General features: G+C 45.1%; 1 protein-coding gene across 1 annotated transcript in view; it reads right to left on the minus strand.

Moving 5' to 3' along the window:
* The window catches only part of PSD3 (pleckstrin and Sec7 domain containing 3), an 84,100-nt gene that overhangs the window by 61,290 nt on the left and 9,015 nt on the right, over positions 1-13,795 (minus strand). The window contains exons 4-5 of the mRNA XM_054398283.1: positions 2,608-2,814; positions 2,427-2,507 (exon numbers count right to left, since the gene is read on the minus strand). Of these exons, the coding sequence (XP_054254258.1) occupies positions 2,427-2,507; positions 2,608-2,814 (288 nt within the window). The remainder of the gene's footprint in view (positions 1-2,426; positions 2,508-2,607; positions 2,815-13,795) is intronic.

Genomic DNA, 13,795 nt, shown 5'->3' on the forward strand with positions numbered 1-13,795 from the left:
ACATTGGTTAGACAGAGCAAGCAAGCCTGTGCAAAGAGGTGGGACACACAAACACCTTCCACTCTTCATTCAACACTCAACCACCCCACCTCTTAACCACAGCACTGATCTTCCTCCTAGATAAGCTCACCTCACAGCCAAAGAACCCCTGTACCTCCCAATATCCCTACATGCTGAAGCCAAGAGATGACCTCCGCAATTATCTAGCCTATGCTTAACGTCAGGATGCTGCTGAGAAAAGCCTGAAGAACAGACCTTTTGGGTCAGATGCAAGATGCCATACAAAACAAATGCCTAACACACAAATTTTAAATACCCCACGAGACTGAAACTAACACCAGATATGAAGGACATGAACTTTACTGCTGGAACATTCGAGTCTATCTAGTCTGGACAAATAAACATTGACTTCTCCTTGCTGTAAGGTCAGAGACAGGCTGTACTTGTAACAATCTCACACTCACAGTGTGATCTGCCTGGTAATAACTTAATTTCACATATAATGTATTGCAAATAACTCAATTCACAAGCAGATGAAACTGAATACTTGCAGGGTTTCCATTCCCTTCCTACCTCATGCCCTCTTGGGACATTTTGACAACTAGCCGTATTTCTTTCTCCTCCAGTTCAGGCTCTTTGCCTGACATTGCCCTGCCCATACCAGGCACTACAAACCTACACCCTCTTCTCCCCTTCAGCACCTTTAGACCCTCTTGAAAGCTGCCTCGGAGAGGCAAGCAATGAAACAGCATTTGGTAAACAAACAAGGTAGATTCCTCACTCTCTGAGCATGATGCTGTGGCTGAGGACCACTGGGAAGACAAAGATGGACTCTGAGAGGGACTGGAGCAGGGGTTCCACCTCCTTCCCTCCTGTGGTCCTGTGGAGCATGCGAGAGATGCATTCAGGAGATGTATGGGCAATGAGGGTCCAGGGTGTGGAAGCAGAGCAGGATGATGAAGGAACAACCCACCCATGTTGCAGACTTGCCATTGACGGTGATACACACAGCACAACAACATCCCACATCCTGGGAGCAGTGTGGTCCTTGGCTGCTGCAATGGGCTCCAAAATGCTTAACAAACCACAGCTTGCCAGGGAGCCACACAGCAATAAAGCAGTTACTTCTCACTCTTTGCAAGCATGAGGCAACACACCTCAGCTACCCCAGCCTTCGGGACGATGTTGTGCTCCCAGCCTTTCCTGTCTGCCCTGTGTAGCCAGCAGTAGCTGTGGCTACTCCTGAAATCTCAGCAAACCCTAAGTCTCACCTAAGTCCCAAAAGAGCCAGGTCATAATTTAGAGAAGGTCATGACTATTAATATTAACAGGAGGTCTACTTGGAGCAGAGACCTTGTAAGTATGTGCCTCAAAGCAATTAGGTGTTGGATTTCACAATTTAAAAGATGGATACATTTAGCATCATGCTTCAGAGCTGTCCAGAATGAACAGCACACTTCTTACTGCCCCAGCTGCTCCCACCCTGTGCTTGGAGGGTGCTCTGTCCCAGATCTGTTATCCTGCCGCAGGAGCAGGTGGTTCCCCCTTCTACACTTTCTGTCTCCTTGGGCATGCAGGACTTCTGCTTTGGGGTCTGCCAAAGTCTCCCAGAGACCAGTCCCTGGAAATGCATTTGCACTGGGATTGGCAAGTGCTTGTGGACCTGCTGGTTTTGTATCATTTGAAAAAAAAAAAATAAGCCACTTGAGTAATTTCAGATTTTAAACTCACTTTAAATCCCAGATACTCACTTTAAATACCAGAACACCACACAAATAGTGTTTTGCCTCCTAAGAAAAGAAATACTGAAAACAAACAGCATTGAGGCCTAATCCCAGTGTAAAAATGAAGGAAAATTGAAGGGCTGGGCTTCCAAACGCCCACACTGGCAGCTACCAAACTCTCAATAGCATTTTCCATGTGGAAACTTTTGCTGTTCTGCACATTTTTGGATGCCTCAGCGGGATGTGGTAAGGGGAGATGTAGAGCCACATCAAACTCTGGCCCTGGATTTGTGCACTGGAGCTGGGCAGAGCAAGCTCCAAGAGGCAGCAGCCAGAATTTCTGTGCGGTTCATCTGTGTGCAGCTCATCTGTGAGCAACACCTTCATTCCTCAGCAGCACCTGGCAGACCACAAGCCCCCGGTTTACTGCGTGACTGATCATTTTTCTCCATCTCTTCTGCATTAAGGACCATCCCTAAGCAGGTCCACCCAGAGGTTTCCCTCTCCAGGAAATGCCACTGCTCCAAGAGCACTCGACATGCCAAGCCAAACAGAAAAGAAAAGCTCCATCCCAAAAAATGTATCACATCCCTCTCTTCTTCTTCTTCCCTGCCCCCACAGGGCAACCACTTCAATTAGGACAACACAGCAAAGAGCACGGTTACTAAAACAAGAACATAAGGTCTGCCAGCAGCCACATACCTGAGTGAGCAGTCCAGCGTCATGCCTGTGAAGTCAAAAAACTTCAGGTATTCTTCAGCTACAAGCTTGCTGAAGTCATTGCTTTAAACAAACAAATAAGCAAAGGTTATCATTCAAGAGTGAATTGTTCCAGAACCAGCATGAAGAGCAAGGTGGCCAAAGGCCTCATATCAGCACATACTTTTTACCCAAATGCTTTGCCACATCAGAGCGTTTGAATCTGTCCAGATGGTAGAGGCGCTTAGCCAGGCGCCTGGCTGCTTCCACATTGCTACTGCTGCCGTTGCTGAGATCATGGCTAAGGACTCCCGTGACATCTTTCTCCTGAAGTTCATTGCTCCCCATGGCAGCACTGGAGTCTAACAACGTATTCTGCAGTTCAGCATCGCTGTGAGATGGAAGTAACATAAAAAGAAGAAAAATGAGATGACATTACAGTTTCAAGAAGGACTTAATTCCTCTTTGAAGGCAACTAATGGCGCAGAGGCAAGATTACACAGTGCAGCAAATTCCACTTAGTTGAAGGAGCTGCGTAGAACAGGGACATTTATTTAGCAGTCACCAGAAGTTAAAAAAGTCAAACACAGAGACCCACATACAGGCTTTCCAGCCCAGAAATACTTTCTGAGTGTGCTGAGTGTCTATAACTTGTGCTTACTTCACAGATAGCTGTTTGGTATTATCAACCTGCACCTGACAACACTGGCTCCTGTTTTGCTTCTTACACTAGTATTTTTTAACCTAATGACTTGCTTGGTTTGAAAGGGTCCCTGTAAAAGTAGGCTGTTAGCAATTTTTCTGGGGAAAACGCAGCAAGCAAGGGTGTTCAGTAGCCCTGAGCTGACACAGCACAAGCCCCCTTCCTCATTCTTCCCCAGTTCTCTAGGAAACAATACAAATCCCTAAATTTAAACAACATCCATAGTCTCTGTGGTTTCCATGCCACCGTGAGCCATGGGTATCCCATGGGTAGGCACCATTAGAAAAAGCAGGGCTCAAAGCAAGGAATCCAGTCTGGAGAATGGGATGAAGACGCAAGCCACCGAGGCCAGCCTGGAGAACTGCTTGCTTTCCTCCTGCTCCCTCATGTTGAGAATAACTTCCTTCACCAGCTGCTCAAAGTCAGGATGTTCAGCATGGCAATCCCAGGGCACTTGATATAAATCATGCATTTATAGATTCCTCCCACTTAACTACAGCCGGAAAGCTCTGGTTGAGCTGTGTGCCTGCTTTGCTTCTCCCATCAAAGAGGTAAGAGCTCTCCATACCAGAAAGCACACCCCCACACACACACCCCTGCACAGAGGCAAACTTTTAACTTCGGAAAAGCTTTTCTCTGACACTGCCATGAAAATTCTTGCAAATTCTTATCTGTGTGTGTGTGTGTATGGCAGCATTTCTGTTTTTAAGAAATACAATATAGAAATTCTTTCCACTAAATCCTCATTTACACAGATCTAATGAACAAAATGAACAATCGGCAGGGGTCATGCACAGGGTAGACATCAGTGGAATGAGTTAAAGATGATTTTAAACACGACTCTTCACATGCCACGGTTTCACACACCACTGTAATCTTTGGGCTTGGCAAGCCACAGTTAGACAACCCATCACTCCATTCTTGTTATAATTATCTACTGAAATGTCTGCTAGCCACTTATTAACCCTTCAAAGATGAGATTTTCATATAACATGACCTTAAAACAAAAATATTTACTATTCTGCATGCCTCCTTGCACGCAAATCATCACCTATGTCCTACCTCTCTTTCTATGCCTGGTTGAAGAGAAGGACATAAGTGCTATTCCTCCAGGAAGGAGACTTGTCCATTTCATCTCTGTTTCCATCCTCCTAATGCTGCTACAGCATCAAATGTATCACACATCCACACTGTGGGTACAACTTTTTTTATAAAAGTATTAGCAGAAAACTGAAATCTAACTAGGGAATTTGATTTTGCATTGATTTCAGTGTCAACAATAAGACGCTATAGCAAAAGGGACTTTAGCCTCTGCTCTAGTAGGGAGTTAACATCGTAAATACAATTTCAACATCGTTAGCATCGCTGACCACCAGCTACCCTAGAAAACAAAAAAAGCCCCTCCTGATACTGATATTATGGGAGAGGCCTACTCAGCCCTTTCTGAAAACACTAGCCAATGTCTGCAATTCTCTAAATTCAATCTGCTCCAAACTTGTGAAGAAAGCAAACTCCCAGGTCCTCTGGCATATGCCTATGACCTATTGTTCTCTGACAATGCCTTGTCCATTCAAAGCAGGTGCAACTGCTTTCAAACTTCCAACTCTCAAACAACCAACAAGAGCAAAGTATAACCAGGTGAGCTAACACCTCTTTACAGAGCCCTTCACTTACAAATGATGCTTCAAAAGCCATGCCAACTTGCAGAGCTTCACTCATAAATCTCAGTGTTGTTTCGCCATTGCTCTTTATTAAAGGCAGTATTTGTAGCCCTGAAAGATGGCCAAAGCTGACAAGAAACATCTGCAACCTGCTAGAAACCAGGGCACGACAAAAGTCAATGTTAATATAAACCACCATAAGTTCAGAAAGAAGGGAAGTGCCAGAATCTGCCACTTAAAGAAATAAAACATTATGGTAGCTCCTAGCTTCTATTTTGCCTCTTCGGAAGAGTGGCTGGGATGTGAAGGAGGAATACCCAGCAAGGAGGAGACTGTGCTCTTTCCCTTGCTTGCTAAAAAAGCCAACAGAGCTGTATAAGAAACCTTAAATTTCAACCTGCCTGATTTAAAACTTCATCCTGATGGGGGTCCCTGTACACATATCAGGTCAAAGAATAAGAAATGCTTCCCTCAGTTATTCTGACAGTTAATTAGCTTATTAATAAGCTCAGGGTGCCAATCAAATCAATAATATAGGTTGTCTATAACATAGGTCTCTTGTTCAGGGAAAATGTCAGGTTGTTAACATCAAAGTGAGAGTTCAGTTCTCAAGTTTCTTAGATAGTGAGAAGGCTCTGTGCCCACATCGCTGAAGGCTTAGGAAATGCAGTTGCCCTATGTATAACTACTGGAAGCTGCCCTCTAGACAGGTCATTTTACAAGGGTCTGGTGAGTGTTATTCAGGGAAAAGACTGACACCTCTTCTCACCTCTAGTCTCTCTTTCCCTTCCATGCCTCAGTTTCTGCTGCTGCTGAACACATTTAAAAGACTTGCCTCCCTCTGTAAACTGCTTATAATGGACCCTAATTAAGGTCTATGAGTGACCAAGACTATAAATAGGTTTGTCTTCTACAGTCTACATTTTCTACACAGAGTCCACCACAGCATTACCAGCAAAATAGAGCCAAGAAAGGACTCTCTGATGCAGAACAAGACTAGACAAAGATTTCTCACAAAGCTATACATATCACACAAAAATGAGAAACTTTCACCGAAAGAAAGTAGGCTGAAAATGTAATAGATTACATTCTCCCCAATCCTGGATTCAACGTCAAATGGAACCCTAACAATACTACTGGTAGCAGCCTGTACAGCAACAGTTGATGGTGTTCATCCAGAAACTCTTATATTAATCTTTGCTATCAGAAACCACAGAAAACGGAAGCTGCAAAAACACCAGACCTGTTGGTCTCACAAAGCTGTCGTGAGAATCCAGGCCTTTCAACCTTCTTATTTCTGTCACCAGCAATGCACTCTTGACACATACTCCCTCCATCTACCAAAGCATCCCTAGGTTCACAGTCAATGCACAGAAGCTGTGACCACCATATCTATCCAGCAGAAATTACAGCAATTCGATAAACAGCTGCTATGGTAAATGTAATACCTTCTAGCAACGGCAGCTACCTCTCCATGCTCACAGATGAGAGCTGGTTTCCCACAACACACTGAAACAGCTAGGCAGAGTCTGAAACATTTTAAGCTGTTTTCTTCACTTATTCCATTACTGACCAGATCTACAGTGATTTAGGTCCCAGTGGCAAGGTATCTCAATCTTGCCATGCCTAGCACTTTAGCACACTTGATCTGTTTAAGAATATTCTAAATTCACTTGTTCCCCTTGCCCCATATCCTGGATTTCACCAAAACCAAAACCATCTACAGCTGTTTGGGGAACAGCTGCAATTTCCAGACAAAAACAGAGCAAGGCCAGTAATATAATGGCAAGGATACAGGCACCTCACATCTCAATGATTCCCCCCCTCTCAGTCTGCTAGGCTGCTTCTGGAAACCTTGGCATGAGTACCTGCAGTTTCCTGTGCCTACACCTTTGATGCTCTTCATCTTTTAGCAAACCCATGGGGAAAACCTTCTCTCTTTTGTCCCAAGGAAGAAAAGTGCGTTAGTGTTTTGCTTTATGGGTGAAGAGCTCAGATCCAGCACAGAGTAACTGCCCCAGCCACTTACAAAGAGATGTTTGCAGTTGACACTGAGTGGCACAGTGTGACAACTCAGTCTATGTGCTGTCCTCAGCACAGCCACATCAGTGAACCCACCACCTGCAATTCTTGCTGCATGGGTAGCATATGCTTCTGTGGCACACTCTCTCCCTCAGATGCACATGGGGCACTTCCATGAGGAAAACTGATCCATCTGGTACACACTGGATGCACTGATTTCAAGAGGAGCTTGGATGACATAAGTCTAGGACCTTTACAGGTCTTTTTGTAAAGAGAGAATGAAGAAACAGAAAGAAACACAATTTTTCTCTCAAATAAACCTGCACATTTCTCGAAAGCTTTACTTTAAGGCGGGTTAAGTCAGGCATTTGCCAGCAAAGTTCATCAGAGCAAAATGAAGCAATGGTTAAAAATAAGGAAGGGTGGAGAGGCATTCTGGCACACAGAAACTCAGGCCAGAACAAATGTTGTTTTCAGCAGGAGTACAGTATCTGCCGGGGAGCCACGCTGTGACTGATAATCACCTCCTGAAGCACCATACTAGCCCTGTTGTTTTTAATGACCTTACTCTGAGCCTTTTTCAAGTTCCAAAAGAAAGAAGACCTTCCCCTCAACCATATCCATCAACTCTGGCTGTGAAAAACACTCTCTATTTCTAATTCAACAGCCCCTCAGCAGCAGCTCTCACCTCACAGCACGGCAGGGACGTCACAGAAAGACAGATGCACTTGAATGCCCCTGATGCCAAGCCTAGGTGCAGAGGGAGGAAAACTTCCCTCTGCAGAAAGTCCTGCCCTGAGGGAATGAATCCCTGTCCTACAACCCTTCAGAGACATGTATGCTTAGCCACTGAAACCCTTCCACATTTTCAGAGCTCACAAAAATGATCTGAGGCACAGGTTGAATTTTGTTTTAAGGGAGTTGAAAAGCCATGCTTGAACAGCATGGCTCTGAAAGGGAGAAGCCCCACCAGAGAAAGTGAAGAAATACCAGCAGCAGAGGGACATCATGAGTCAGTTCCTGTTACAAATGACTGACCACACAGAAGGGCTGGGAACAGCTCTGAACTGGCTTCTTTGGGAGCCAGGAAAGAGCAAGCACAAAATCAACATCGAGAAGTGATTTACCTTTACAGTTACTTCCACCTCCAAGGCTCTTCCAAAATAAAACTGTAGAAAGGGGAGAAAAGTATTAAAAATAATGCCCTTTCTTAGCAGTTGACTCACTGTGCTATTTTACTCTGAATGGTTTCCTCAGCTTTGAAGTCCTACGTATGGATTCTCTTCAAAGACACGCTTTGAAGTGGGTCCCTCTTTGAGGACTGACACAGCTGTGCTTCGCTGCAACTCAATTCAGTAGGTGTCTTATGAGCACAGCATCAGCCAGGACACACAAAGGGAGGAGGATGGTTTCTACAACCCTGAGTACTCACCAAGGATCCATTAAAATCTAACTCAACCCTAGTCATGTCACACAGAGAGGAGCAAGGTGAAAAATACACAACTACACCCTGCAATCTCCTATTGGTTATCAATAAAATGCACACACAGTCAGTTTCCAAGGCTGAAACGCAAGCTGCTGCTTGAAAATAACCTTTTGCTTCCGGTAATCATCTGCCTTTTTCTTTGATTAGAAGAATGCCTGACAATTGTAAGCAGGGACCTAAGAGCTAAAGTGTTCAGAAAAATGCCATTTCTGGTAGGCTTGCATTGCAGCAAATGCAAACACTACCATTATGGGATCACAGCATTAGGACCAAATGACCTGCCACACACAGGGACAAGAATCCAGCTCTTTCTAGAGGCAACATGTTCTTTGTAACACAGACACACTGGCTTGTTGCCACCTGAAGTACAAACATTTTGCTAAAACTAATTCAGGTTTGATTCCATTTCAACCTCCTTACATCACTGTGACGAGGGTGAGCGATCGCACCACATTAATACCTCCATGTCCAGTTCTGGTCCCCTCAGTTTAGGAAAGATGTTGAATTGCTGGAGCATGTCCAGAGAAGGGCAATGAGGCTGGTGAGAGCCCTTGAGCACAAACCCTATGAGGAGAGGCTGAGGGAGCTGGGACTGTTTAGCCTGGAGAAGAGGAGGCTCAGGGGTGACCTCATTGCTGTCTACAACTACCTGAAGGGAGGTTGTAGCCAGGAGGGGGTTGGTCTCTTCTCCCAGGCAACCAGCACCAAAACAAGAGGACACAGTCTCAAGCTGCGCCAGGGGAGGTTTAGGCTGGAGGTGAGGAGAAAGTTCTTCACAGAGAGAGTGGTTGGCCATTGGAATGGGCTGCCTAGGGAGGTGGTGGAGTCACCATCCCTGGAGGTGTTCAAGAGGGGATTGGATGTGGCAGTTGGTGCCATGGTTTAGATAGTCATGAGGTGTAGGGTGACAGGTTGGACTCGATGATCTTTGAGGTCTCTTCCAGCCTTCTTGATTCTATGATTCTATGATTCTATGATTCTATGATTTTATGTCTAGAAAGTGAAAACCTGGCCCTTGAGACAGGGAGTGTCCAAGGGCTCCCCTTACAATGGATATTTCTGACAGATGCAATGACATGTCCACCAGTCTCTTGGATACACCAGGATAGTCCCACACTCAGGATCTGGCCCACCTGCCCCCGGACATGAGGAAAAACTAGACTGACAGAATGCACTGCACACCTGTGACCCTGCTCAGAAAACACTCAGATCCTGAGTGTTGCAGGAGCCCTCAGGCTCTCTCCCCTGAGCCTATGCACACCCTCAATACTGTGGGTGCCAAAAGCCCATCCCCTCACTCAGTGCCATCCTCTCAACGAGGCTTCTGCTAGGTCTTCTGAGACAGATGCAAAATTAGGAAGCTAGTGGAGTACTTTTCCCCTCAGCTGTGCTCACTTTAACTGTTTGAAGACTGGAGGTGCATACTAACAGGGCATCTAGTCCAGCAGGTCCTTCCTGACAGGGAGCAAAACAGATGCATAAAAATATGTGTGTTTATGTCTTTCGGTTAAGGCTTCCCTACAGATGTGCAGATACAGCATTTCAGCACTGGCAGTAGTATCACACAGGAGCTACACATTGCAACCATGCAGCAAAATGAACTGGCTGTCCTCAGAAAGCACAGTTAATAATAATAAAAGACAGAATTCTACAATGAAGGAAAAACAACCACTAACCAACCCATGGCTCACCCAGCTGTACTTGCAAGGATTCTGCATACTACATGCGCTGCTCTTTTCCACCTGGTGCTCCTGCATCATATTCAAAGCTATACCTGTCGCTACACTGCCCTGCTAGCTGCCAGGCTCTGCCTCTTTCTACCCCAAGAGACAGAAGACCAGGACAATTAACTAGCAATACCTTGGAGAGGGACTTTACTGCCAGCCATTATTGGCTAGTGGATTAGATATCAGGCCTACTTGGACCTATGTGAAGCTGGCAGACACCTCCGTTTCAGTGAATGAAGTCTTCCTGACCTAAATGGCTTTGACTTTAATGGAGATATGCCAAGAGATGCCAGCCTAGAAACTGAGCTGCTGACAGCTTTACTGAGGCACTTTGTGCACTGAACTGAGCAGCTGCTCCACCTTTTTTTTTTTTCCTGTTTTGATTTTCCTTTCTGGATCTTAGTTTTGTTTATTTAATTTTCAGAAGAGTATGGGAACTGAAGAGGCAAAACAGTTTAAAACAACAGTTTATTTAGCAACTAGAAGCAGTTTCACAAACTCTCACTAAAAAGGTGTTGCAAGTACCTCATTAGCCAGAGCAAAGCCAAACTCACACATTGTTATTTCCAGACCTTTGATAAAGTGACACCACCTTCCTGCAGGGAATACCAAGGTGATCAGTGTGGCTTAACATTTTTGAAGCTAGTAAACTATGCAATAAGGAGGCAATTTCTCAGCTGCCAAAATGCCACCCACATAGAGATTTACTCCTGCAGATTGTGACACTGCCTTTACCTGGATTTAGCATATCCATGCCAGCATATTGCGCTTACAAGTCGCTCAATAACTGTCATGCTGTAGCCCATGTGCAAACAAAAATGGGCACCGGACACCTCTTGTTCACAACCTGCAGATGCATTTGACACATTTGCTCTTCTAGAACAACAACCAGTGGTATCTCTCTGAATAATCTGCTTCATCCAGACATATGGATGGCAGCAAATATGAAGTATCACCTTATGACAGTCCTAGCTCTCCTAGGTCCCAGAATCTGTTGTGAGCTGAGGCCAAAAGTTGCTCACTTTGGAACACAGTTTCGTCAGATTTCATACCCAATAAAAAAATTCAACCAGTTTGCAAAGTGAATCTCAAAGGGGAAAAAAAGTTCTACTGAACTGCCCTTGGACAGACTAACAGAATGAATCAATAAAGGTTATGTGTTAGATATGTAAATACTTAGTCTCATATCTGCATTGAAAATCAAATACCAGCTGCATTGGACAAAAATACCAGAATGCGTAAACTAAAAACTAGAAGTATAATTGGCACATAGGATGCTGATAAACTAGAGGAGACTTAGGGAATCAACCTGGAGATTGGGATCAAAACTGGATTTATGTGTGAATAAAATTTATTGCCTCAAAGTAAGAAGAGTGCCAATTAAGAAGCTGATGGAAACGGCCCATAGGCAGATGAAAGAAAGCAGCCAGGGAAACTACTATGAGAGGCAGAATCCATTAAGAGTAACATGGCAGCCACTGGGAACTGCAGTCTCGTTCCTTGGCATTTACTCTGAAAACAATCAGATTGCTTTAGGGAGTTTGCCTTCTTGCCCCCACATCTTTAATTAGAAAAGAACATATATGTGACTTAATTTGTGTTTGCATCTCTAGGAAAAAAATAAAATAACAAGGCTTGCAAATTGTCTGAGCACCAACAGTTCTTCGAAGATGATGGCAGGTGGCAAATACTTAGCATTTTTGAGGATTAGGAGCAGCAATATAGATTTTTTTCTTTTCTCTGCAGATTTAGAAAAATATTGGGCAATGTCCTACCAATAGAGACTGCATATGACAAGACAACTAATGGAAAGAAATGCCAGAAGTTTTTTCATTTGTTTTGTTTTAATTTTTTTTCTTGCTGCAGCATACAAAGGAAATCGGAATGGGAAGTCTGTCATAAAGAACACAGAAAAAAAGAAAGATTAGAAGAACTTCTTTCTGTCTTTAAAGTCTGAAACTAGAAAAGAAAGGAAGAGAACATCACCGAGAGAACTTCATACTTCACTTTAGACACATTCATGCTCCATTGCTCACTGTATACACATGAAAGTTAACTTATTTTTCCCCTGGGTATATCTTACTGCTTTGCAAATATATCCCCTTCCTCTCACACTGATTGGGTGTAAATGATTACACCTAGCTCAGGTGATGCAAGCTCAGGCTCAATGTCTGGATAGCATCTTGCAGTCTTTCTTACTGCCTCTGTGAGTATGACTAAACTTCATATACCAAGGCTGAGCCTGGCTCCATCTCATCACAAGTTCACCTGCACAAAGAGGGGGAAATGTAGTATCTGGGGCATGGATGCAACAGTGGAGACTGCATGCCTCTGCAAGGACAACGTAGAGGCAAGTGGGACCAAACACAGCACAAATGCAAATCTTTATTGGCACTGCAAAGCCTCATTACCCTGGCAACCTATAGCTCAGCATGTTTCACAGGGACCCCGTTGTGCCCCAATACATAGCAAGGCTGTCCCTCAGCTCTGACACTTCACACACTCCCACTCCTACTCCAGTTCTCCCACCCCCATCTGGGGAAACTTAAGGCTGCATCAGCTGCAAAAATTTGTTATTCTCTCAGAAGGTTGATCATTACACATCTACAAATGAGATTAAGCCCCCCAAAAGACAACAAGAGCTGAAACTATTCCCAAAGGATGGAAACCTTCACAGCATCCCTCCTCCACTGGCCAGGCAGAAAGGGCATCTAAGCTATGCTGGGAAAGGACTACTTGCAACAGAAAGGCAACCTGTCCTGCAGGAAAACCCAGGGACCAGCTGACATCCTCCCGCCTCAGAAAGCGTGGCGGGTGGCTGTCAGAGCAGGCATGTCTCACGGCTCTCGCCAGGACTTACTGTGTTTAACCACGTCCAGCAGCTGATAGGGAGAACAGCAGGGACGAAACATCCAGACACCCAGGAGCCCATAGGAACTTGCAGACTGCAAGCCTCTAATCCCTCTTTTTTTTTCCCTTCTTTTTTTTCAGTTCTGAAGGCATGTGACCGGCCTTCACATACCAGAGCTGACCCCTCCCAGAGCCAGCGATTTCCTAAGCACAGAGAAGGATGTTACCCTCCTGCTTACTCATTACAAGACTAGGTTTCCTTGCCTCGCACATTAAAAACTCACGCCATCTAGGGACCGCATGTCACATGCTCAGGGTTTCTCCACAGAGATACAAAAGGTGCTGCGGTGCTATTGGAAGGGCATGGCTATGGGGAGCATCTACTCCTCCTTTCCTAAGTAGCAGATGACTTTCAATTTCCAGGTGCAAGCCATGAACTCCCTTTGCTCACATCCCCACTCCCATTCTGTACCCGACCGTGAAGAACTGCCAGCATTTCACACTCTGTTCCCCCATAAATTAGAGCTGGTACTTGGAAGTGTGCTCTCTCCCCACGCACTTTCCCACACATTTTTTATGTTCCTGAAATACCACGGCACAGGGAGCTGCTGAGATTTTGGTTGCAGTTGTTCACTTGGACTAGCAGCACAGTTTCTGGAAATGGGGTACACACTTCATGTTGTGCCTCACTGCAACGTTGCATTGCCTTGCTCCCAACCTTCCTTCATCCTAAATTCTCCCCCTGCTTCGCTTTGCACTTGTCGCCTCCAGCCCTACAGGATAGGGTCCTCCAGCTGCTCTCCTGCCTGTACCCGCCCTCCAGCGACTATACACGGCAGGGTGGGCAGAGGGAGGTGCGGGAGCTACTGCGGCAGGCAGAGCCGGCAGCTCTGCAGCGAGCACAGAGACCTCCCGTGGCTCCA

The sequence above is a fragment of the Indicator indicator genome, chromosome Z (assembly GCF_027791375.1).
Source record: "Indicator indicator isolate 239-I01 chromosome Z, UM_Iind_1.1, whole genome shotgun sequence".
Taxonomy (NCBI): domain Eukaryota; kingdom Metazoa; phylum Chordata; class Aves; order Piciformes; family Indicatoridae; genus Indicator; species Indicator indicator.